The 23,937-nt window shown below is 47.2% G+C and overlaps 1 protein-coding gene across 1 annotated transcript in view; it reads right to left on the reverse strand.

Moving 5' to 3' along the window:
* Positions 1-22,903, reverse strand: part of SRRM4 (serine/arginine repetitive matrix 4) — a 140,956-nt gene extending 118,053 nt beyond the window's left edge. Inside the window, exon 1 of the mRNA XM_040619861.1 lies at positions 22,773-22,903. Within this exon, the coding sequence (XP_040475795.1) occupies positions 22,773-22,903 (131 nt within the window). The remainder of the gene's footprint in view (positions 1-22,772) is intronic.
* Between the last annotated feature and the right edge of the window lie 1,034 nt (positions 22,904-23,937).

The raw sequence follows: 23,937 nt of genomic DNA on the forward strand, positions 1-23,937 counted from the left end.
GCTTGATAAGCTGAATCTTAATAGCCTTGTTTCACGGATGAAGAAACTGAGGCTCAGAGAGGGGAGTGAGTATGCTCAAAGTCACACAGCCAATAAAGATGGTGCTGAGAGTCTAACCCAGAGCAGAGCAAACCGAAAAATCAATAAGCGAGGCTCGTCTGCACTCCTCCTTGGAGTGAGGCTGGGTCCATGTTGGTGTAAAGGAACAGCACTCTTTTTTTTTTTAAGTTTTTTTTTTTTTTTTTTTAATGTGACAGAGAGACAGCCAGTGAGAGAGGGAACACAAGCAGGGGGAGTGGGAGAGGAAGAAGCAGGCTCCCAGCCCAGGAGCCCGATGTGGGACTCGATCCCGGAACGCCGGGATCACGCCCTGAGCCGAAGGCAGACACCCAATGACTGCGCTACCCAGGCGCCCCCAAGGAACAGCACTCTTAAATCCTCATTTCTTTCACCCTAAAAAAGAGGATTGAATTTCAAGTCCGAAGATGCAAATTCAAGTTCAAGCTCTTATTTACAAGCTGCGTAACCTTGGGCAAGTTACTGAGCCTCTCTGAATTAGTTTCCTCCTCTACCTTATGATGTGACCCAACAATGGGAGATGGGTAAAATTACTTTTTTTTTTTTAAAGACTTAGTCTTTTTTATTTTTTTTAAAGATTTTATCTATTTATTTGACAGAGATAGAGACAGCCAGCGAGAGAGGGAACACAAGCAGGGGGAGTGGGAGAGGAAGAAGCAGGCCCATAGCAGAGGAGCCTGATGTGGGGCTCGATCCCAGAACGCCGGGATCATGCCCCGAGCCGAAGGCAGACGCTTAACTGCTGTGCCACCCAGGCGCCCCGGGTAAAATTACTTTTGATAGATGTCAGTAATGGAATACTATGCAGGCACTGAAAATGACGAGGTGGATGGAGATTTACTGGCATAGGAAGATACTCAGACTATACTGTTAAATTAGAAAAATAATCGGAAGTAAAAATAAACATACCTAATATTATCACATACAGATTAAGACATAGCAAAAGAAGTAGTAAGATAAGAAAATGAGAGAGAAAGAATGAGAGTGAGTTACTGAGTCCAGAAGGCTAAACTCCAAAATACGGCGGTTATCCTGTGCAGTGGTATTGTCTTTTCTGTACCTTAATACCTACAACAATTAGTAGTCATATAAGTGACAAATATTAAAATGCTGTTCAATCATCAGTCTGGGCTAGTTCTGAGTATTGTGAAGACCCAAAGTGTCTGGCCCTGCATACCATTAAGTGCCCCATACATGCAAGGAATGGTTTGTCTCTTGGGGTGTGGGGGCGGGGAGAAGTGGTAAGAGGTGGGCCAGGATCTAGTTGAAAGCTCAGTTAGAGACCTGGCAACTTCTGTGGCTCAGGTCAAAGTCAAAACGAACCAGTGTCTGAGGGCCGCTGGAGAGGGAAGGGTTAATGTGCAAATCCATGAAGCTGACCCTGGGGTGGCCCACTTAGGAGACCATCTGCCAGCAGGCCCGCAGCTGCCAATCCCAGGCAGGCTCTGCCCTCTCCCAGGCTCCTCCCAGCCCACACAGCTCCGAGCAGCCCAGATGCCTCTGCCTGGACCCTGCTCTCCAGCCCGGGGATCTGGCCTGGCGGAATCATCACATCTTTCTCATCCCCAGCAGTAGGACTGGCCTTGGAGGCAACAGAGGTTACAAACTTTCTCACTTGTGGTCTCATTTGACCTCAGTGGCCATAGATAATAATAATGGTTTTCCCATTGGCTAGCTAAGGAATCTGAGTCTTGGAGGAGTTCGGTGACTTGGCCAAGGTCACGAAATGAATTCTCGTTGGGAGACAGCCCCGGCTTCTGGAGGAAGCAGAAAAAACCCCCTGCTCTGATAGTCTCCCACTGACACTAACTCTGCCCAGAGAAGTCGAGGGACTAGATGAGGCCGTTGTTCCAAAGCCATCCCAAGAGCTCAGGGCGGGCCACTCTGCCTCATCTGCTCTTCCATCTAGAATGTCTCAGGGACCTTCCAACTCTTCCACTGGGTGAAATCCAAGCTCTCTGGCGACTCCTAAGCCCGGAGAGAGAATAAGATGAGCGCCTCTCCTCATGCACCATCACCACACACTCTGGAGTCAGATATTGGGCCTTGTAGACCAGAAGAGGGGAGACAAAAGAGTTAACTTGAGGGGCAGATGGAGGAGGGACAGAATCCTCCCTGGAACCTGCCCAAATGTCAGACTGAGCAGTTCAGGACTGGCGGCCAAAGGAGGCAGAGAGAGACCCAAAAGCTCCCAGAACAGATGGGCCAGCCAGGGCACGAGGGGGATGAAATGGCCGTCATAATCATAATATCTCAAATTCCTCTGGTGCATTCCCATTTCCAAATCTCATTCAAATCCATTATCTTATTGGAATCTCACAGCTCTTCTGGACAGTAGATGGCCAGGGGCTGTGAGATCCATCTGGCAAGATGAGGCAACTAAACTCAGAGAGGTTAAGAGACCTGCCCAAGGTCACACAGCTCATTTGCTGTCAGAACAAGAGAATCAGGTCTCTTGAATTCCAATTCATCCATCAATGGACTAGCAATCTGATCCTCCATTTCCCAACGTGGGGGCTTGCAATGATGAGATATAGTTAGTGATACAATCTCAACAATAATGACAATAATAAAACCAACAAGTGTTGATCACTTACAAGATGATAGGCACTGCGTTAAGCACTTAATGTATATTCTCATTTAATTCCCACTTTGACCCTATATGGGGTAGATATATGAGCTCCAATTTACAGATGAAGGACACTTAGGTACACGAGTGAAATCACTTGCTCAAGGACACAGTTATAAAATAGTGGAGGCTAAGATTCAAATATAGATCTCTCTGGTCCTTCACAACTGCATTAGCAGTTCCCAATCATCATTGCACATTAGAATCCCCTAAAGAGCGTTTTAAAAATCCTGATGCCCAGATATCACCTCGAATCAATTAAATCAGAATGTTTGGACGTGGGGCCCAGGCATCGTATTTTTTAAAGAGCCCCAGGGGATTCCACTGGGCAGCCAGGTTTGGCAATCCCCGTACTACAGTCTCCTGGGGACTATTTTCCACTTCTCTCAGAACGGCTCCTAAGTGTCTCTGTTTCTCCATCTGTACAATGGAGCCCCCTCAGCTGGGAGAGACTAAGATCCAGCTTCTCTAGGCTCAGGCCAGGAAAGCGTTAAGCTCCCCACCACCACCCAGAGGTTTGCCTGAGAGCTCCAGACTGGTCTGCCGGCTGGTCCCAGCTGTCCCTTCCCCTTTCCACTAGAGGCAGCTAGGGTTTGGGGCTTCTGCACCCAGGACCAAGCCTGTTGTACAACTTTTCAGTTGTACAACAACAGTACAAGCTGTTTCTCTCAAATCACGCTTCTCTGCAACTGCAGACATTGGACTCAGCAACCACAGGGACGGCGATGCTGCTGAGCAATGCTCGCCATCCTCTCTGGGTAAACCAGTTGGGTGCCCCTGAAATACACTGAAATCACAATGGAGGGGGGGGAGCCTGGGGTGCTGCCAACGGACCAAAGGAAAATAGCTCCTCAAGGAGAGCTGTGGCTTGGTGGGAACCGGGATGTTCTTATTTTCCAGGCTCTGGAAATTGTCTCCACTTCTTCCCCAGCAGGAAGCAAAAGCCTTCTCCATGCTCCTTCTCCTTTTGGCAGAGGCTGGGGGAGCAGGGTGGGGAGGAAAGGGAGTCTCTTCCCAGGGTTCGAGTCCTGGCTGTTGGCTGACTCGCTGAGTAGGCTGCCACACTCTGGCCCATTTCCTGGCCTGTAAATAAGGCGGCTGGAGCCCCTCCTGACCCTGACCTACCTAGTTCTCTCATCAGCTCTGTCAGCCACAGGATGGAAAACAGAGAAACCTTCATGAACGTAGAAATCCAAAGAAAAGCCGGCCTCCTGTGAGAGCTCTCTGCCTCTTTGCCCCTCCTCCATCGGAAGCAGCTGCCCTTGAAACTACAGTGCTTTGCCGAAGCCCCTGGAACTCGTCAACCTGGTCCACAAATATTTGAGGCACACAGGGGGAGCTTCTAGGATTGTGAAGTCTACGAACCCAAGGTCCTAAAGGACACTGTGTCCTAGGAGGCAGGAATCACCCCATCAGCTCAGCTGATGACAAACCGTGGATCCCTGGAGCATAAAAACCACAGAACCCTATGGTTTGGGAAGTTTAGAACCGGGGGCATAACCAGGCATGTGGGACCTGAAGCTTATACAGTTTGGGAGCTCCTTTTTAAGAAAAAGAATATGAAATCTCAAAAAATAAAGTTAGATCCTTGACTATTTATTTGGAATGAGAGGACAACATATGACAAAAATTTACAAGTCAGGAAAACCCAACATCCCCAATCCAGACCATAACACAATTTTTTTATTAATTAACCAACATCTCCAATCCAGACCATAACACGACTTTTTTATTAATTAACATTCTGAAATACCTCTATCATACTTCATTCCTTAGACTTTTGGACTAAATATTCTGATCGCCTCTTCCTATGACGATTTTGTAATACCGTCATACACAGAATAGAGAGGTAATTCAGCATTTTCTCTAGGATGGTTTGTTTAGGAGGACTTTGGGGTATGTGGTTGACAGGTCCAAAGGTCCCACGGAGATATGGGAGGACAGGGACCTTCCTGTGTCCCTCCCATCTTTCTACTGCCCATTAAAAGGACTTCCTATTGGAGCCATGCTGGGAGTGGTATCTTAGCCACATCTAGATATCCATGCACTAGAGATATCTCACTTTTAGTTGGTGACCTCCCCTTGTAACCTTTACCAGCTCGCCTGCTTAAATATCAAAATTTGGGGGAAAGCAAGTAGGGGAAATAGGAACCGAAATGTATATATAATTGCCCTCATTTTTGATACTCAGTGATCTACACAACAGCTGACTTTAATCTTCTGCAGCATGTCCCCCGAGAGCATCGGGAATCAAGGATGCCATAGAACCCTGGGGACCGGGGCTCAGGACAGCTGGAGACAAGAAGAGTACAGAGCCATGCAGTTTGGGGTCTGATTGGATGACACAGTTCTTGAGAATAAGGGGAGGCAGGGGAGTGCAGCCCCTGTGAACGGGTTCAAACCACTTACCCCTGCTCCTTGACCAGGTTGTCCCCTAAGCCTAGCAAAGCTTTCCCACATGCTTTTCCTCCCTGGGCCCCAGAGAGAACTATATGGAGATAATACAGCAATATGGTAGAGTGGTTATGAGCACAGGGCCTGGGGTTCAAATTCCCACTCCATTTCTTACAAGCTGTGTGACCTTGAATGAATGCTGTCACTTCTCTGTGCTCCAGGCTTCTCAACTGTAAAAGGAGGAGGATGAAAATGTACCCACCTTATAGGCTGTTTGTGATGATTAAGCAACCTAGTTCATATACAATGCCTAGAACAGTGCCTAGCACTGGGGTAAACATTCAGTAAATGCTGGGTGTTACTATTACTACTCCTGTCCAGCTTGGCTTTTCTCACCACCAGATCCCAATGAGAGTCCCCCCCTTGCCCTTGATCCTGGAGAAGGGCTGAGACTGGCTCTCCTAGTATCATATGCTAGCCCTGCACCCATTAGAATGTCTAGGGTAATTGAGAAATAGAATTGTATCTATTGTGGCCCTGACTGGCATGGAAGTAAGGTTCTGTCACTATCAAGGAAAGGAAAAATGTTCTGGAAAGGCCTAAATAAAAAAACATGACAGGGGCGCCTGGGTGGCGCAGCTCGTTGAACATCTGACTCTTGCTTTGGGCTCAGGTCATGATCTCAGGGTCCTGGGATTGAGCCACACACCAGGCTCTGTGCTCAGCAGGGAGTCTGCTTAAGACTCTCTCTTCCTCTCCCTCTGCCCCATCCCTCCACATTGGCTCTCTCTCTCTCTCTCTCTCTAAATAAATAAATAATCTTTTATTTATTTGTCAGAGAGAGAGGCGGGAGGGGAGAGAACAGGAGGAGAGAAGCAGGAGGAATGGCAGGCAGAGGGAAAAGCAGATTCCCCACTGAGCAAGGAGCCCAAAGCAGGACCCGATCCCAGGACCCTGGGATCATGACCTGAGCCAAAGGCAGATGCTTAACTGACTGAGCCACCCAGATGTCTCTCTAAATAAATCTTAAAAAAAAAAAAAATGACAGTCCCTTATACCCGCCTTCTTACTTGGTTTGCCCCATGAATGGGAAATGTACTCTTCTAATCAACTGGGTTTCCATCCGAACCCACTGGCCAATCAGACCCCATTTTTCTGACAACCATGGTGTCCTTTCCGAGAATCTCTAAGAATCTGGGGACAATGAATCCACCACAACCTCCAGCCCTGCTCCTTGAGAGCAGAGACTATGTCTAGTTCATTGCACTTCCCAAGCACCCAGCACCAGGTCCGTCACATAAAATACACTCAATAAATAGGTTCCTGAATGTTCGCGTGAAGAGATGGAATACCAATCTGCAAAGGAAAAAACAATCAGGGGAGATGACTTCCCAAAGATCAAAGAGGAACTTTCAGGCAGCTAAGTTCTTTTCTTGTTTTCTTCTTTGTAACCAACATTAAATAAGTGTTAATGGTAGGCCATGCCCTGGCTAATTGCTTTGTCTATCATCATGTTTAATCCTCCCCGAAACACTTTGAACGGTGCACTTCACCAAGGCAGTGTGGTCTACTGGTTAAGACCAATATTCACATCCTAGCACCAGAAATTTCTAGCTGTGTGATCATAAACAATTACTTCCCCTCTCTGGGGCTCTCCTTGTCTATAAAATGGGAGCAAAAATCTATACTTGACAGAGTTAATACATTAAACACACTAATGCGTATGAAGAGTTTGGCATAGTGCCTGGACCAAAGTAAATGCTCAACGAATGGTAACTTCTTTTTTTTCCTTCCCTCTTCCTCTCCTATGGAGAAAAAAAACTTATCAGACAGTCCTCAGATGCTCACACTAGTATGTGATTCTGGGAATGATAGGCAATCCCAATACAGGGGAGAGGATGGCACCAAACTCCCACCCCTTTCTATGCAGACACTACTAGATTATACTTCCCAGTTCTCTTGCACCTAGATGGGATCTTGTGACTAGCTTCCAGCAATGGAATGTAAATAAAAGTGTGGGGTCACTTCCAGGTCAAAGCAGTTAAGAGCAAGTGGGACTTCTCTACCTTGGTTCATTCTCTTCATCTTTCACCCGGATCATGCCTTATGACCCTGAAACCATGTCATGAAGGTAGGTCCCTGTAGAGCTACATGAAGCAAAGCCCTTCTTCAACCCACAGAGGACTAAGACAGGAGCAGGACATGACTGGATCATATTAAGCCACTGAGATCCTGGGGTTTAGCTGTCATTCTTGCCTACCCTGACTACGCCTTTCTCATTTAATGACCTTGAAACATCCAAGGTGACATCGATTCTGCTTATTCTTTGAGTCCAAATGGCATCAGCCAGTAGACATTCTCTTCTGGTCAGAGAATATGTTCCTTGGAGAAAGGAGTGCTAGGAATTGACTACGGTGGTCTGAGGGATTCATAAGAAGGAAGGGGTGTGTGTGGAAGGAAGTCCCCATCTCTCCAGTGGCACTGCCTCCTAGGTTCCAATGGTCAATCCCATGACTACAGACAGTGCTAAGCTTTCGCTTAGGTTAGGCTCTGGCGAAATGCCTCCATCTCTAGCTGTTTCTTGAGAAAACTCAGAACAAGTATAATTACAGCTCAAGGATAGGGCTGTGCACAGCTAGACGACTTGAAATCACAAAATCTATGTTCCAATGGTAAATACATTTTCTGTGTTCTTTTTGCCTCTACTTTTTCAGAGATGCCTTTTGCACCTAGAAACAGTTTAACCCAATGCTGGCTAAAGCTCTGGTCTGGCTTTGCCCAAGTGGAAACCAACACCACCACGGTCTTGAGTAGAGCACCCATCACCGGAAATGCAGGGTCCACCAGAGTTAAATAGAGTGGAGATTTCACGGCTCCTGGGTCTGAGTCCCTTTCTTTCCAATGACCAGTTGTACAGGACAGAGAAGAGGATGCTAAGAATAAACTTGGTGCGACTTCTCAGTTACAGATGACCAGGCTAACTCCAGCCAGTCACCTGGTAATTGTTCATCCCTGTCCTTAAAGAGAAGCAGCAAGGGAAGTATTTGCTCACACCTATAAAATGGTAGACTCCATGGAGAACTGGGTTCTTCTTTGATGTGCCAGGTATGTTAGGCTCTTTCAGTTTATCATCACCAATGCTCACAGTAACCTTGGAAGAAAGTCATTGCCCCATTTTAGAGATGATAAAACTGAGGCTTGGGGAAGGGAAATACAGTACAGCGCAGGGCTTACTTTGCTGTACTATCTGAAGTATCATATATGTCATATGTCCTGTACAAAGCACAGAGCAGAGCAGAAGCACCTTTCCAACCCTAGGCACCATCTCTGATATGTCAGAGAATGGGAAGCAAAAAGAATATCTCCTCCACCTACCTTATAGGTGAGAGCACAGCTCAAAAGCACAAATATCCATAAAATATTTGGAAAACATAAAACACTATACGAATGAAAATTATTAAATAATAAGTGAGTTGGTCCAGAGGCGGGCAGTATAGCATGGAGGCTGAGGGCACAGGCTCTGAAATCAGATGGGACTGGATCTGATGGGACTAGGATCAGACAGGACTGGAACCAGATGGGACTGGGTCTAATGAACTTTTGACCTCTCTAAACCTCAAGTTTCCTCATCTGCAAAACAGGGACATGAATATTCCCTGTCTCATAGGGCATCATGAAGCTTCCGTGAGTTAGCACATATGAAATGCTTTAGCATAATGTCTGACTTATACTGTTGTAGTTGTGGCTGCTATTATTATAAATAACTCGATTAGTCTTAGTTTTCTCATCTGTGAAACAGAAAAAGAAAATCATTCTACCCATCTCACAATGCTTTCGTAATTTGAAACACGCCAACTCTGCAGATAAATCACCCCTAAACTTCACAGGGGCTGGACACAGCTGGGAAAAGATGTGGCGGGAGAGGACTGGGCTCCACCAGGACACCCCTCCCCACCACCTTCCCCCACCTGCATGGCAGTCGGTGCTCCGGGCAAGAAGCAGCTGGCATTGTCCTGACTCTGAGTAAGCCCCAGCAGCAGATCTGGCTCTTGCAGCCTCCCAGCCTCCTGCCGTGGAACACAAAGCCAGAAATAGCTCCTTTGGTGCAGGACACCCGTTTCCTCCTTCTCGTCCTGCTTCAGCTCCCTGACTTGCCTGAAGAGATCATGAAATGTGTCCGCTTAGCTTGGCATCTTGGGAATCAGCAGTGGGCAGGCTGGCCCTTGAGCCTGTCTTCCCTGTCATCAGATGCACAGCGAAATCTCTTTCTTCTCTGAACCGTCCCTCTTAGGGCATCCAGCACAGGCACTGTTCCTAGTTCCAAGTAAATATGCAATGGGTTTCGGCTGCGTCCTGCACCCTGTGCTAGTTGCCAAGTGTATGCAGATAAACAAGACAAAGCCCTCTGGTCAAATATATACATTTCCACACTAATTAACATGTTCTGGGACTGCCCATCTGTTGATATTCTATTCATCAACCTAATGGCTTATGTATTTACCAGTAGTTATCAGAGCTGGTTAGCCACTGACTAGCTTCTTTAGCCTTGGGAAACTGACTTCACCTTTCTGAGGTTCTGTGTTCTCATTTGTAAAATGGGAGAGGGAGGGTGCCCTGTGATCAACAGTAATTGGAACATAGAATGCAAAAAGCATGGCACCAACAGCATAGTAAGTGTTCAACGGTTGATACTTGACCGGCTCCTTCCCAGAGCTGTAGCATTCCCATTCTGGGAAGGATAAATATATAGCATGCATACTGCCACCTCCCTTTCCTGCGCCAATGACAGACATCACTAATCGATCAAAACACTCTTTGCTACTAATCTTAGCTACATCCCCAGAAGCCATCTCAACACAGTGCTTCAGGCAACTACTACCAATTGGTTGAAGCTGTTGACGCTTTCTATGGAACTTTTCAACCATCCCGTCCTTACCCACTCAGGTGCATAGGTCTATAGTTAGGCTGACACTCCAAGGAATGTCCCTTTCCTCTCTGAAACTTTATTCTAGGGTTCAGTTGAGTATATTCTCTTTAGAGACTGAAGAGCATGAGCATAGGTCAGACGCATGCAGGGGACGCCCACTAAATGTAGGTACACATTGATGCGCCTGTGATCAGCCAGCTGGGCTCCCATTCTGCTGAATGATCTTGGGGAAGTCACTCCTCATCCCTGGACAATCTTGATATATATATTTTTTTCCTCACAGGCAGTGAGTAGTGGGACATGGTGGTTAAAATCTTGACTACTGGAGCTTTACAAGCTGGACTTTGAATTCTGGATCTACTTTCTGGCTGTGTTACCTTGGAGAAGTCACATAATCCTCCTGAACTTCAGCTTCCTCACTTGTTAATTGGACATACTAACAGTACCAGCTCAAAAGCTTACGGGGTTTAAGGAGAGGTGAAATGAGATAATAGTTTGAGATACTGACCTATGTGTTTTTGCCTCCCTGCATTTTCCCTTTTTGATTTTTGTTTTTTGCTTTTTTTTTTTTATATAACATTTAAGCAGATCATGGGTTCTACCCTCTTTGCCTCAGGGCAGGCATGTGTCAGGGCTGAAAACAGGAAGAATATGGGTGTTTTCAGCTTTTTCTTTTTGGAAAAGTCAAAGCCTGCAGGGGAAGGGGATTTATAGACTTAGGAGGGAGTCTTGAAGAGACACAAAGAAAGACAGATTTCTCCAGAGTAGAAAGAGATTGCTTCCAGGCTAGGGAGAAGGGAGACAGAGTGGAGAGGGGGGGATCCACAAGACCAGAAAGGTGGGGTGGGGCAGGAATGATGGATGTCTCCATGGTAATATGCGTGAACTGATGGCCAATGGTCCGAGCTCTGCCAAGCTGGGCAAACTTGGACAAGTAAAATAACCTCTCTGGAGAGAACCTCTGTGTTCTTACTTAATTATAAGGCTGTTTTTAATCACTCCCCAAGTTAGTGCAAAGAAGTATGAAATCCTGGTGCTTACCAAATATTTATTATCCCACCCTCTTCCTCAACACCAGTGATTCAGCCTGTGGTCCTCTGCACTGCCATCTCTGAGTTTAGCTCTGGTCAAGAAAACATATGGTTAACTACCAATATCTCTTGTCTCCTTGTCTTGAAGGGTTATCCCTCTTCATGGATGGTTCGATAATCCTCTTGCTGGGAAGAGCACTTCTAGCATGAAAGGCACTTCCTGCTGGCTGATTCTCCTTCTGAGTAATAGCCCAGTGTGGGAGGAGACCATCAATACCACAGGGCAAGCCCTCACCACGCCCTGAGCCCCGTGAGGTCAGCCTCCCTGCTGGGCAGTCCCTTTTCCCTCTGCCTGAGCCCAGTCTTGGGGTGACCCTCCACTAGAGTGATCATCTAGAAATTTAAAAGTAGGAGAATAGCTAGGCCTCACCAGTGACATTTTGTGCTTTGTATCATGCCTGGGGAAGAAAGTGTTGGGTAAGAGAAAAGTCTGGAGCAGCACATCTAGGCTGTGATCCTAACTCTGACCCTTACAAGGTGAGAACCTTGGCTGAGTTGCTTAAAACCTTCGAGCCTCACTTCAAACACCTTCAAAATAGGGACAATGGTGTCTCCTGCATAGGGTTGGGGTGAGGATATAGTGAATAGTATCTACAAACTGCCTAGCATAGAGCTTGGTTTACGAATAGGAGGGATCTAAAATTGCATGGCATCACAACTAACTTGTATGACCTTGGGCAAGTCACTTTATCTGCTCAAACTTTTTCTTTTTTAAAGATTTTATTTATTTAGTTGACAGAGAGATGGAGAGCACAAGTAGGGGGAGCAGCAGAGGGAGAGGGAGAAGCAGACTCTCTGCTGAGCAGAGAGCTGACATGGGGCTCAATCCTAGGACCCTGGGATCATGACCTGAGCCAAAGGCAGACGTTTAACCAACTGAGCCACCAGGGCACCCTCTCTGCTCAGACTTTGATTCACTTTTTGATGATATTAACTCCTTCCTTCCCTGCTAATTGCTGGTTACAGACATGTCTCCCCTACTAAAATGTAAACAACTTGACAGTAAGAGAAAATTGTATTCATTATTATGCTTTGCCGATAGAAGTTCTGTACTGGATGAAGGTATGAATGAACAATCAGAAGGGAGATGTAAAATTCCTTTGGACAAATTAAAAAAGGAATCCTGGCAATCATGACTCTTTGTTTCTGATAAGAATGAATTTGGGTCCATGCTGGGTGCACAAGCTCTTGGGGTCAGAGATGTTGTCCCACAGTGGGAGGGGGTCAAGAGACCCAGGGTTTATTCTGGATCTTAAGACCTTAAGCCTCAGTTTCTTCATCTGCAAGATGGACATACAATGGGCACTTACTCTTGTGAGGACCAAATGAGAAAACAAAGATTAGGATGTAGCATGATTTCATGATGTGACTTTAAGTGATTTCACACCTCTGAGCCTCACTCGTTCTATTTGTAAAATGGGAATAAATTCGTTTTTCTGCCTTCTTCCCCAAGGAACTCTGCGTGGTGTGGTATCTTAGGACTAGGTGTCAAGTGGGCCCACATTTCAGTTATCACTCTGGCATTAACCTTCTAATGCTCCATGGAGTGCCCTTTGCTCCTTCTGTGCCTCAGTCTCCCCATCTATAACGAAAGGCTGAATGTGAGTTCCTCAAAGGTCCCCTCTGACCCTCCCATCCTGACTGCAAGCTAAATGCCACAGCAAGGTGATGCTGGTTTGTAAGGGGCTGACCAATGGAAGGTGTTGTAACAATGATGGGTTCCTGCCGGAAACAACTATCCACATGGTAAACAGTGGCCCTGTGTCCATCCTGCACCACTGACCAGATACCTACCCCTATGGGAGGGGGCTGAGCCCCAGAATCACCTGCCACCTGCCTGTGGAAGGGAGGCCGCCAAACAAAAGCCTCCTTATCAGCTGGAAGCTCTGAAACATGATCCAAGAAACAGCCAGAGCTGCTCACCTGCTCTGCTAGGCACAGGCTGGATGCAGGCAGACCTCTCATTAGGATCCCCAGACCAGGCTTCGGGCAGCATAGGCCACAGGAGGTCTTTATGGGGGCAGGATGCCATATCTCCCCACAGGGGGTAGGGTGGCAAGAGAGGGCAGCATCTGGCCACCTGATCACAGCAGGGAAGTTCAAACACAAACATGACATTGGACGAACACCACTTCACCGAACCCAGGCTGACTCAGGCTATGAACATTGGGCAACCCCTCCCCCTTTGTGGGTCTCAGCCTCCCCATCTGCAAAATGGGGATCTGAACTGGAGCAGGGAGTCCTAAAGATCTTTCAAACTTATATCTAAGAAATTTTGAGAATGAAACCCCCATTTATGTGTATTTATGAATTATACATGAACACTGTGGTTCCAATACATCATTTCACGTACTGTAAAACATACCCCTCAGACCTCCCCATGTACAAAGAGATTGGATGATCTCAAAAATCCCTTTAGCTCTACAATTCTGATGCTGTACCTGTGTAAGTCTCCACGTTTCCTCATCAGTACCATGTGCATATTCCTGCATGACTTCATTATTTATTCATTCAACAAACATGTAAAGATCCCCAACCACGGTCCACTGTCCTAGGTGCTGAGATACAGCAAGGAATGAGACAGACGTGGTCCCCCCTTCCCACCCCCATGCCCCCAGCAGTTCAAATGTTTCTCTTGAAAATTAAAGGAATTAACACTGCTGTTTTTTTAATAGTGGCGTTTCCATATGCTTCAGACTATTAGGTGTGCCAGCGACTTGATGAGGAGAAAGTGTTACAATTCATGCATTCAACCAACACCTGTTTGGCCCCTTGCTGTATATCAGGTGAAAGAGATACACCAAGGAGCATACAGACATAGTCCCCGTCCCCATGATGCTTTCAGTCTCTTAGGAGAGGTACACTTTAATACAGGTCTCACAAATCAATACAAAATCACAAGTGTGTTGAGAGCCAAGAGAGGTACCTGCCATGATAGAAAGTCTGTAATTCAAGGTGTGACTTAGTCTGCAGCATTGTGGAAGGAATCCCTGAGGAAATGACATTTGAGCTGAGCTCTGAGAGTGCAGTAGGTATAAATTAGGCACCAGGGGAGAGGGAGAGCTTTCCTGGCATCATGTGCAAAGGCCCGGTGGCAGAAAGGGCATGGAAAATTTGAATGACTGAAAGGAGAGGGGTGTGGCCAGACAGAGGGAGTGAGAAGCAGCATTTCAGAAACAATCTTGGGGAGGTGGCTAAACAGACACTCTGGACCGAGAGTCTTTAGGCCTTTTCAGGGGGTCAGCTCTGTATTCTGCAAACCAAAGGACAGAGATGGAGGGCTTAGATGGGTGGAGGGGGTGTGTATGGGCTGATTTGCCTTTCGAAGAGGTTCTTCTGGCTCGATGTGGAGAATGGGCAAGGAGGGGAAGGACAGAGAAAGGCAGTGTTACAGAGTATGGTGTGAGTTGGGATTATAACAATAGCCATTGCTTAAGCTGACGGGACATAAATCAAGACAAGCAAAATGAGACAAAAACACCCACAACCTTAAAAGCCAAACCACAGTGACAGGAGATATAGCAGGTAGAAGACTTGTAGTTGCCATCAGGCAGACTCGAGTTTGGATGCTAGTTTCCACCTCTTACGAACTATTTGGCCTTGGACAAGACACACCTCACCATCTCCCTGGTCTCAGTCGTTCCTTCCCTGCAAAGTGTACGAGACTTGACACATATCAGTCAAGAGCTCTGGCTTCTTATCCCAATTCTCTTACCAGCCAGGTGTCCTTGAGCAGGTCACTTCCACCCTCTGAGCCTCGGTTTCTTGTCTATAAAACAGTCTTTTAAATACCTCTCTCCCAGAGTTATTGTGGAAATGGAATTAGGCAACGGATAAAACATGCTTGCTACTAGCACAGGGCTGGGCACATAATGACAGAAGGAGCTCGGCATCCCCTTGGCACCGTGAGTGTGCACACACACCATGAAGACACACGCTTCAGGCCCAGATGGCATCTCTCTCCCCAAAGAAGTGGCAACTGTCTTATAAAATTCCAGCTCACTTGCGTAAACTTAACTTTTAACGAAGCCAGAGAACAGTGATCCACTGCTGCTTCTGCTCAGCGAAGCTGTCAGCGGGATGTAAGCCCAGGGAATCCGGCAACGAGGGGATTCTCCTGATGAGAAACATTTGCGTCCAGAGGATCTTAATATTTGTTTTGAACAGACACATGTAGACGTGAATTACTTAATGACTGTTTTAGGGTTCAGCATTGTTCTGTATTTGGTTTGGCTTTGTCTCTATGACATCTTAATTCGTGTTTTATTTCACGGAGCTCCGCACACAGGCTGTGGCATATGGGAGCTCCCTCAGCAAAATCTCCAATGAAGATGGGGGAGGGAGGGAGAGGGGGAGAGAGAGAGAGTGAGAGTGCGAGAGAGAGAGAGAGAGAGAGAGAGAGGCATGAAGAGTAAGCAGACTGTAGCTTCAAAGGTGCGCTGTGAAGGGGGGGCGGCTGGGTGAGAAGAATAGTCTAGATCTGCATGGATAGATATGAGAGATAGACCAAACCCTCTCCGTCATGGGAACAAGATTTGCCATTGCTATTTGGAAGTCTAAACAGTGTGTTTTTCAATTTCCTAATCTGATTGATCACAATCAGAGAGATTGTAAATTTCATGCTTGTCCATAACACATGCAGGGGCCCAGCTAAGCTTCTAACACCGCTATTCAAAATCATCCTGGCAGCATTTGAGACAGGGAGAGGAGCCAATAGAAGCAGATCAGACCTAGGACCCTGACTGAGAGGGCAGGAGCCCCCCTCTGACCCCCTCCCTGCTCCCAGACTAGGAGCCAAGGACCTGGGAAGTCCTTAACTGGCTTACTATGTTAATTGCTTGAAATATTTCCTGCCTCTACTCTATCTAGGGAGTCATCCCCTGTTAGTCGTCCCCTCACTCACTCTGCTCCAGCCACACTGACTTCCTTGCTATCTTTAAAACCACCAAGCCTGCTTCCACCTCAGGGCCTTTGCACTTGCTGTTCCCTCTGTCTCAAAAGCCCTTTCCCCTCGGTTATCCTCATGGCTTGCTCCCTCCTTTCATCCAGGTCCCTGACCACTCCATTCAACAAAGCAGCCCCCATCCTCACCCTCTATCCCTTTCCCCTGCTTTATTCTTCTTTAGAGAGCTTATTGTAACCTGACCTTCTAGGATTTCTTCATTTATTACCTTGTTTCTTCATTTATCACCTTTCTCCTGCATGAGATCAGGGGCTTGGTACTGTTCACTGCTATATCAAATAGGAGCTCAATAAAATTGTTCAATGAATGAAAGCATGATTTTATTTTTTTAGCCACATGCGGCTTCTTCCCTTTTGTGATTCATTCCCTGTGGCTTACTTTCTCTTTGACACGTGTGGGCTCACTCCAATCCCCCCCACCATTGGTGGCTGCTCAAGGAATGCAGACAGGATTTTGTTTTAGCCAGAGCTAGACCATGAAGGATGAGAAACCTAATGGTCCACACCAGAGTCTACACCCTTGAGCCAATGACAGAGGAGTTAGAAATTTTACACAATAAGGGCAGTTCCTTTCCACAATCCCCCTTTATTAGCACTTACTCTGAGCCCCCCTGCAGATGACATTCCCTCCAGAAAGTTTAAGTTGTTTTTTCTTCTGGGGAGGAAAAAAAAAAAGGTCTCTTTTGAGACTCTACTGGCAACAAAGGCCTTATTCATTCTGATCATTCCTTGCATTTGCAGGTAAAATTGATAAAATACAAGAATCATTCCCATTTCACAGATGAGACCACTAAGGATAACTGTGTGGCTATGAGCAAGGGACTCCACGCCTCATGGAGGATGCCTCCCTCCTCTGGTTTTCCACATCCCCTTTTCTTTGTTCCTCCCCATATTACAGTACTTAGGACAGTCTGCCTCATGTCGTTCTGACTCGTGCCTGTGTCCACCTTTGCCACTAAACTCTGAGGCCCTCCCAGGGAAAGAATGCATTTCATTCATCTTTTCCTCCTGGATGGGCCTGGCATGTAGTAATAATAAAAACTATAATTTATTATTAATAGTAAGAGCTAACATTGATGGAGCCCCTTCCTCTGTGCCAAACAGCACTTTCCATAAATGAGCCCATTCAGTATTCTCAACAGCTCTTGGAGGGGGCTGCTATTATTAGCCCCATTTTATGGATGAGGAAACCAAGATCGAGAAGGTCAAGTTCTTGCCAAAAGTCATGTAGCATCTGCAAACAGTAAAAGGAAACATGGGTTTTGATTAGCTTGCCATCAGGTCTGTCAGATTTTTTTGAACAGCTCTACACATCTCCAGTGGCTCTTTAGGGAATGCCAAAACCACATTCAAAAATGAACACAGAGCACTGGGGTGGTCGGGTGGCGAGGCCAAGGAACCCTGACCATCACCACCAAGGAACCCACTCAGCCTAGGTGCGGAGGGTGTGGCACTCTCTCCCGACATCTCATTAGGTAACTCAAGTCATGGTAACAAGAGCACTGTTGATGGAGCTCTTGGTCTGTTCCAGGCACTGTGCCATGTTCTTCATATGAATTACCTCATCTATTCCTCACTACAACCCCGTGAGCTCAGTCTCCCACAAGTGGGCAAGCTGAGGCACAGAGAGGGCGAAGTGATTTGCAGAGTCCAAAAGTAGGAAAGTAGCACAGCGAGGTTTCAGCCTCAGCAGATCTGACTTCAGAGCCTAAGTTCTTCAGCATTCCACTTTCTCCCCCTCAGAAGTGTTCTCTCACACCTCAGAGAAAGTCTTAGCAATGAGCAGTTTAGAAACTCTGGTTCTGTTAAGCCCCTGCAAGCCCTTCCACCTCATAGGAAGGTAAATCCAGCCACTCTGGAAGAAAGGGTAGTTTTAAAAATTATTGTGCCCCGGCAGCATGCCTGAGGTGCTCACGAAAGCAGGAGGCGTGTGACCCAGGCTTCTTTTCTCATCACAGGAGTTAGGCTTTTAGGGGTGTTCCTCCCCCTCCCATTTTTTTCTGGTGGCCTGAAGTGGGGGGGGGGGGAGTTCACGGAGGCTCACACGAGCCTGGAAAGCACTTCCTGGTGGCACTTCATCCAACCTCCTGTACCCACACCAGCCGACATGTCTACTCGCCCAGCCAGAAGGACGTCTATATCCCAAGAGCTTCGTTCTGACACTAGCGCAAGTTAAATCTATCTGCAGACTGCGTGTCTCTTAGGCGGTGTTGATCAAGAATCCCCAGCTTGTCAGGAATGGGGGTGGCCTGGGAGACAGCGAATCTGCCACTGGATTTGGACCGCGTGTACTCATTCAATTAATGCATCCAACTTTCATTCAACGTCTACTGCAGCCCGAGTCTCTAAGACAGCACAGTTGCCAAGTGAAAACAGCCGTGTCAGAAATAATGCCCCCCACTGACTCCTGTACACCATTCAGCAAATTTCACCTTTCAGAAGGAGAAAGGTTTGACCCAGACAATAACACTCCCTTTCCAGAGAAAAACGATCATTCATCGCCAGGGCAAGCATTCTCCATGCTCCTCAGTACCTTGGTTTTTAACCACAGGCTGTCAGGAAATCACCTCCCAGCTGCCCCTCACACTGCTCCTGAGGACAGAGTCAGCACAAATGTGCTAACTGATCTCTTGGCACAAAGGGGAGTCTGGAATTAAATGGTTCAAAGGCATTTTTCCTGCCTTACAATTTGGCCATCTTTCCCTTTATGCAGTAAAATCTCCAATATTTTGGAATTTATGATCCTTTGGACAGACCTGAGCTGAAGTCTGCTTCTGAACTATTCTGCATAGAGAGGATTTTCGAAGAAAATTAATAGCTTGCCAAAAGAATTGTAAAGGGAACAGCTTATTCTATTTAAGAGGGCCGCCTTTCTAGCCCTTTACAAACACTCCTGCATCCACAAACAATTGCTATGCTAATTTCAAATGGTTTTTACATGTTCATTAGGTCCTCAGCTACTATTCCGGTGACATGATTATTACAGTTGGGTCTGGACTCAGACACTTAAGTTTTCCACTTTGAGCATTAACTTTTTAGGTACAAACTTTTCTGGACCAAACAATTAAAAAAGAGAATTAACTAATGCCAGGAAAATGACTGTACTTCTCGGTGGGGACAAAAGAGGGGTCTCTTACTCTCCAACTATCTTATTGATTCGTGCTGTCTTTCAGCTCATATAGGGTGAGGCTTCACTATGGCCACCCTATATCCCGGGTGGCCCAGGATAGTCCCCGTTACATCTTCCATCCTGGAATAACTACTCACAGCAAACCTGTCACTCTTGATATGAATAATAAATTATACAGTCACTCTAGGTTTGATGGAACTAGGGATTCAAACTAATTTTCAAGGAGTTTGACTCTTCTTTAGACTGGCAGTACCTGGTCATCTCTACACAAATGAAAAGAACACTCTGTGAGGATGTTATACCAATCCATTCTGAATCTAGATAATTCTTCACCAGCCCTCCAACCCTTAACTAAAAAGGTCATATCAGAAAGCAGCTAACCTTCCCTCAGGGAAGAGAATTATGGGACCACACCCACCACACCTCCTGTGTGTTAATTCCATCTCAATGCATGGCCTGTCAGCAGCTGAAATCCCACAATGTTCACTGCCAGCATCATTTGGGGGAGAAATGGGTAGGCATGAAGAGCACAATACTGGAAGGAAATGTTGATTTCCTTTGGCCACTATAAACTGAGCTGCTTGTTTTAGAAGCGATGTCTATTAAGCAATCACTCTGGACCACACACTGTGGGAAGTGTTTTACCTGACTCAGTCCTCATAATTCAATGTCTGAGATGGCTACTATTATTATTTCTATTTCAAGCTGACAAAACAGGCTCAGCAAGGTAAAGCTTCTTGTCTAGGCACTCAGCTAAATGGTAGAGCTGGAACAAGAATCCAGGTTTGTCTGAAACTCAAATCTGAGCTCTTAACCACTATGATATACTGCCTCCCACTCTGCTATACCGTTCTGACATTTGAGTCAGACATCTGCTTGCAATTTGATACACATAAAGCTATTGCCTCATCAAGTATGCCTCATGGAGGGGAAGAGGAAGGCAGGCGGGGAGGACGAGGGGAGGTTTTGCTTGGAGTGTGATTGTATGATATATGCATAGTGCGATGAAATCAACCAATTGAATGTAAGCTTCTATCCTGGAACTAAATTATCTTCGGAGATAGACTTAAAATATCCTGGGGAAGTTCATTCAGAGGAGGGGTAGCCCTCATCTATAAACATGTATTAAGTGTATAACCAACAGAACTGGCTGGTGTTTTATCCAACCCCTCCCCATCTCCCTACAGATCTGCTGACTGTGTGCTGGTCTTGACTCATGGAACTAAATGACATTTCTGATGAGACCAAGTCCCTAGACTGCCTCTAGAGGAAGCCACTGGGGCTTAGCTGATGCTATGCCAGTGTCTCTGTGCCTTTCTTTCCTGAGAACTCAGCTTTGGAAACACGGTACTTTCACTGTTAAGTAAGCACACAACATTAGAAAAGATTCAGAAACTGACCTCACTGGATGTGGCTGGCTTGGATGAGGATGGGGATGATTTGGGTTTTACAGACTCTCTGTTGAAAGATGACTCAAAACCAGCCTTCCCTGAAGACTTGAATACAAATGCTCCCCACTCACTTCCTACTCCAAACCAGGAGTAACAGCTATAAAACTGGAATCTATTCTACAGAGAGGCCACACCTGTTACAGAAGTATCAAAGAAGATTCTTCCAACATGACATAAATTAGGGGTTTATGACTCAGACTTTCACCCCAGGAGGGGTTTCCAGGGGTAAGGAGACCCAGGACGTTAAAAGACACCTAGAGGGAAATGACACCTGGGGGAGGAAGGTTGGCTATTGTTAAGAGTCTCAGATGCATTATGTTGGGATTTGTACCATGCTACAGAAAGCATGAGGGTTAGGACTTCAGGCAATCCATATGATTGAGAATATGACCAAGAAAAGGGCATGCTAGTAACAGACAGGCAAAGGGTGAAGGTACCAAGTCAGATGGACTTAAGGCACTTTCTGTATTCAAATACCACCAGGGATCTACCCTCCTCTTCCTGCATCCCTGAAATATATGGCAGACTCTGGACCAAATGTCACACTTGTAGTTTTCAATGAAATTGTCGTTAGTTTCTTCTACAAGGGCATATTCTTTGGCCCACATGGCACCTGATCTGCCAACAGTAGGTTCACTCCAAAGGCAGAATGGATGGCTGGAACCCAGGAAGATAAAACTGCTGATGTCAAAACTCTCTACAAAGAACCTTTTTCCAAGCGGAGAAACACCAGTTTTGGATGGCATTTGGTGTTCTTATTTCCCTTCTCCAGCCTGTGTCACAAGGTGTCCCCTCCCTCCCATCTGCAAATACTGGCTGCTGCTGGCTGCTTGAAACCTACCACATCCTGCTTCGAGTAAACCCATTCCCAAAATGGGGTACCCACTTCTCTAAAGACCTGTATGAGTTAGGCTTCTATCAGACTCTGAAAAGTTCTCCAGCCTGAGTTTGATTCTTTAGATAGGATTCCCCGTCACCCACCCCACACCCACTGGAAAGTTCAGATCCTGTGGTTCCAGAACAGGCGTTCTGTCTGAATCACTTTCATAGACATGTTTTCAATCTACTCTCTAATGGAGCCTGCCAGGATTAATAAATCCTCCAAGTGGTCTCTCCTGGTCCACTTCTTTCTTTTTCTCCAACCAAGCCACTCATCCAACACCAGCAAAAGATGAGTTTTCATACTGCCTTGATTTTCCCTGACAGAGGGCACAGCCCTCTTTCTTTCATTCTCAAACTCCTCTAAATTGAATGCTTTATGAAAAGAATTGGGTTTTCTCTGTCTTGGAATGTTCTCCCCAGCCTCCTTTCCATTTCACCCCACCTCCTCTACTCCTCCTTTCTGCCTTTCTTTCTCTTCTTCCCTTATTCTTCCCCATCACACTATTTTCTCCATCTACAGGTCTGTTTTCCACCTTGAGTTCAAAGCAATCAGATCCTTTTTGAAAAACCAAATAAAACTCTTCCAAGACCATCTTCACGATCTTGGAAGGCTCCTCCCTGACTCTTGAGCTCAGAGTACTGGGTTTGGATGCTGAAGAAGAGAGAATTCAGCAGCCGTGGCAGCCAGAAAGGCGTGGAGGAGGGTGCTGTTTAGGGTATATTTGAGGGAACAGCATATGGGCTTTTGTCAAAATGTTCAGAGCTCGCTAGTTTCTGAGCTGAGTATAGAAATGTGCCGTTACCTCTGAACACTGCTTGAGCTGGTTCAACCCTCATCTTCTCTTCTAGTACAACACCGCCAACCACCCCAAATCCACCATTCCTTTGCCCCCCTGTCGTCTGAGCTCTGATACCAAGAAAAGTTTCTTAGTCAAGTCCTATCTCACCTACAGCGCCCACCCCAAGAAAGCAAAACCTCTCAAATAGCAGCTGCCAGGTCAGCAGACCATTGAGTGTTGCTCCCCCTAAAGACTCCCTGTCCCTTCTTGCCAGCTTCCACCTCACACAGGCAATTAGTTCCCATGTTCCAGCGGGAGACACTGAATAGTGACGGGAAAAGACAGGCGCCCTGGCCCAGCTGCCTGCACCCAACCCTTAGGGCTCTGGGGCACACAGGCCAGGAAAGAAGGACCATCAGGGTCTCCCTTGCTAAGAAGGAGGTCATTACCTTGGCAGCGGCTTCCGGGCCGTGATACTGGCGACAATGATGCTCTCGGGACGCGGGGTGGCCACAGCTTTAAAGGTTCCTCGCCAGAACTTCTCAAAAAGCTGCTTCTCGCCTTGCTGAACGCTCGCCATAGCCAACCCAAAGGGGCCCGGGGCGCCCGGGCGCTGTCCGAAGTGCTGAAACGTGGATTCCAAATGGGGGCACACCCGGCTCTGGGCTCAGTCCGTGTGAAACCCAGAGGGGTTGGGTGGGAGAGATCGGGGGTTCAGGGCGGGGGATGGGGAGCCTCAGCCCGGGCAGGCAGGGGAGAAAGAAGGCTGATCCACCGCCTTTCTTCGCCTTCTGTGTTGTCTCTGGGCTGAGGTCTGAGCTTGCTAAGCCTCTGCGCCCCAGGAAGGGAAGGGAGGGCTGGCTTTCTCGGCAGCGCCAGGAGAGAAGAGGCGACGGGGTCGTCTGTGTGTGCGTGCGCGTGTGAGCTCAGGCGCGCCCGGGTTTTGTCTCTCGCACAATGTGACGTTGGAAGAGGAGGCTGGTCGCGCGAGCTGCACTTTCTCCCCCCTCTCCGTCTCTCCTCCTCCCCACCAACTCCCTCCTCCTCCGGCACAGCCTCCTGCCGCCATCTGCATAACAAAAGCCCGCAGGTCTTGGGAGGAGAAAGGGCGGGGCGTGTGCCTGTCACCAGGGCCCCGCGGCGACAGAGTTGCAGCGCTGACCCCTCAAAGAAGCAATCCCGGCACCCCGAACTGAACCAGGCAGGAGATCCTTTCCCAGCCTGCTCACCGCCCCAGCCATAGCAGGCCTTCCCCCCTTCCCCTATCTCTTTTTTGTGCCCTCTGGGCCCCGCCACCTCCCTTCTTAGCCCCCTTCGCAAGTCTCCTAGAGGATTTTCTATGGGGGTGGGGAGTAAAAACAAAACAAAACAAAAAACTTAACCTACCCGCCCAAACCAACCTGACCCCCTCACTTCTGGGAGGGACTGCCTAGGCCAGCAAAGGGGGTCCCTTGCATTCCTCTTTGCTCCTGGGTGCCACGAGCTCCACACCACCCAGAAAGTGCCATTTGATGGACAATCCGTCACCAATTCGGCTTTTCGCCATCTGCCAAGCCAGGTCCCCGCCCACAGAAGGGCGCACCGTTACATCTGTGCTTGCGGCGCTGTAAGGAA

This window comes from Ursus maritimus, unplaced genomic scaffold (genome assembly GCF_017311325.1).
Source record: "Ursus maritimus isolate PB19 unplaced genomic scaffold, ASM1731132v1 scaffold_33, whole genome shotgun sequence".
Lineage (NCBI taxonomy): Eukaryota > Metazoa > Chordata > Mammalia > Carnivora > Ursidae > Ursus > Ursus maritimus.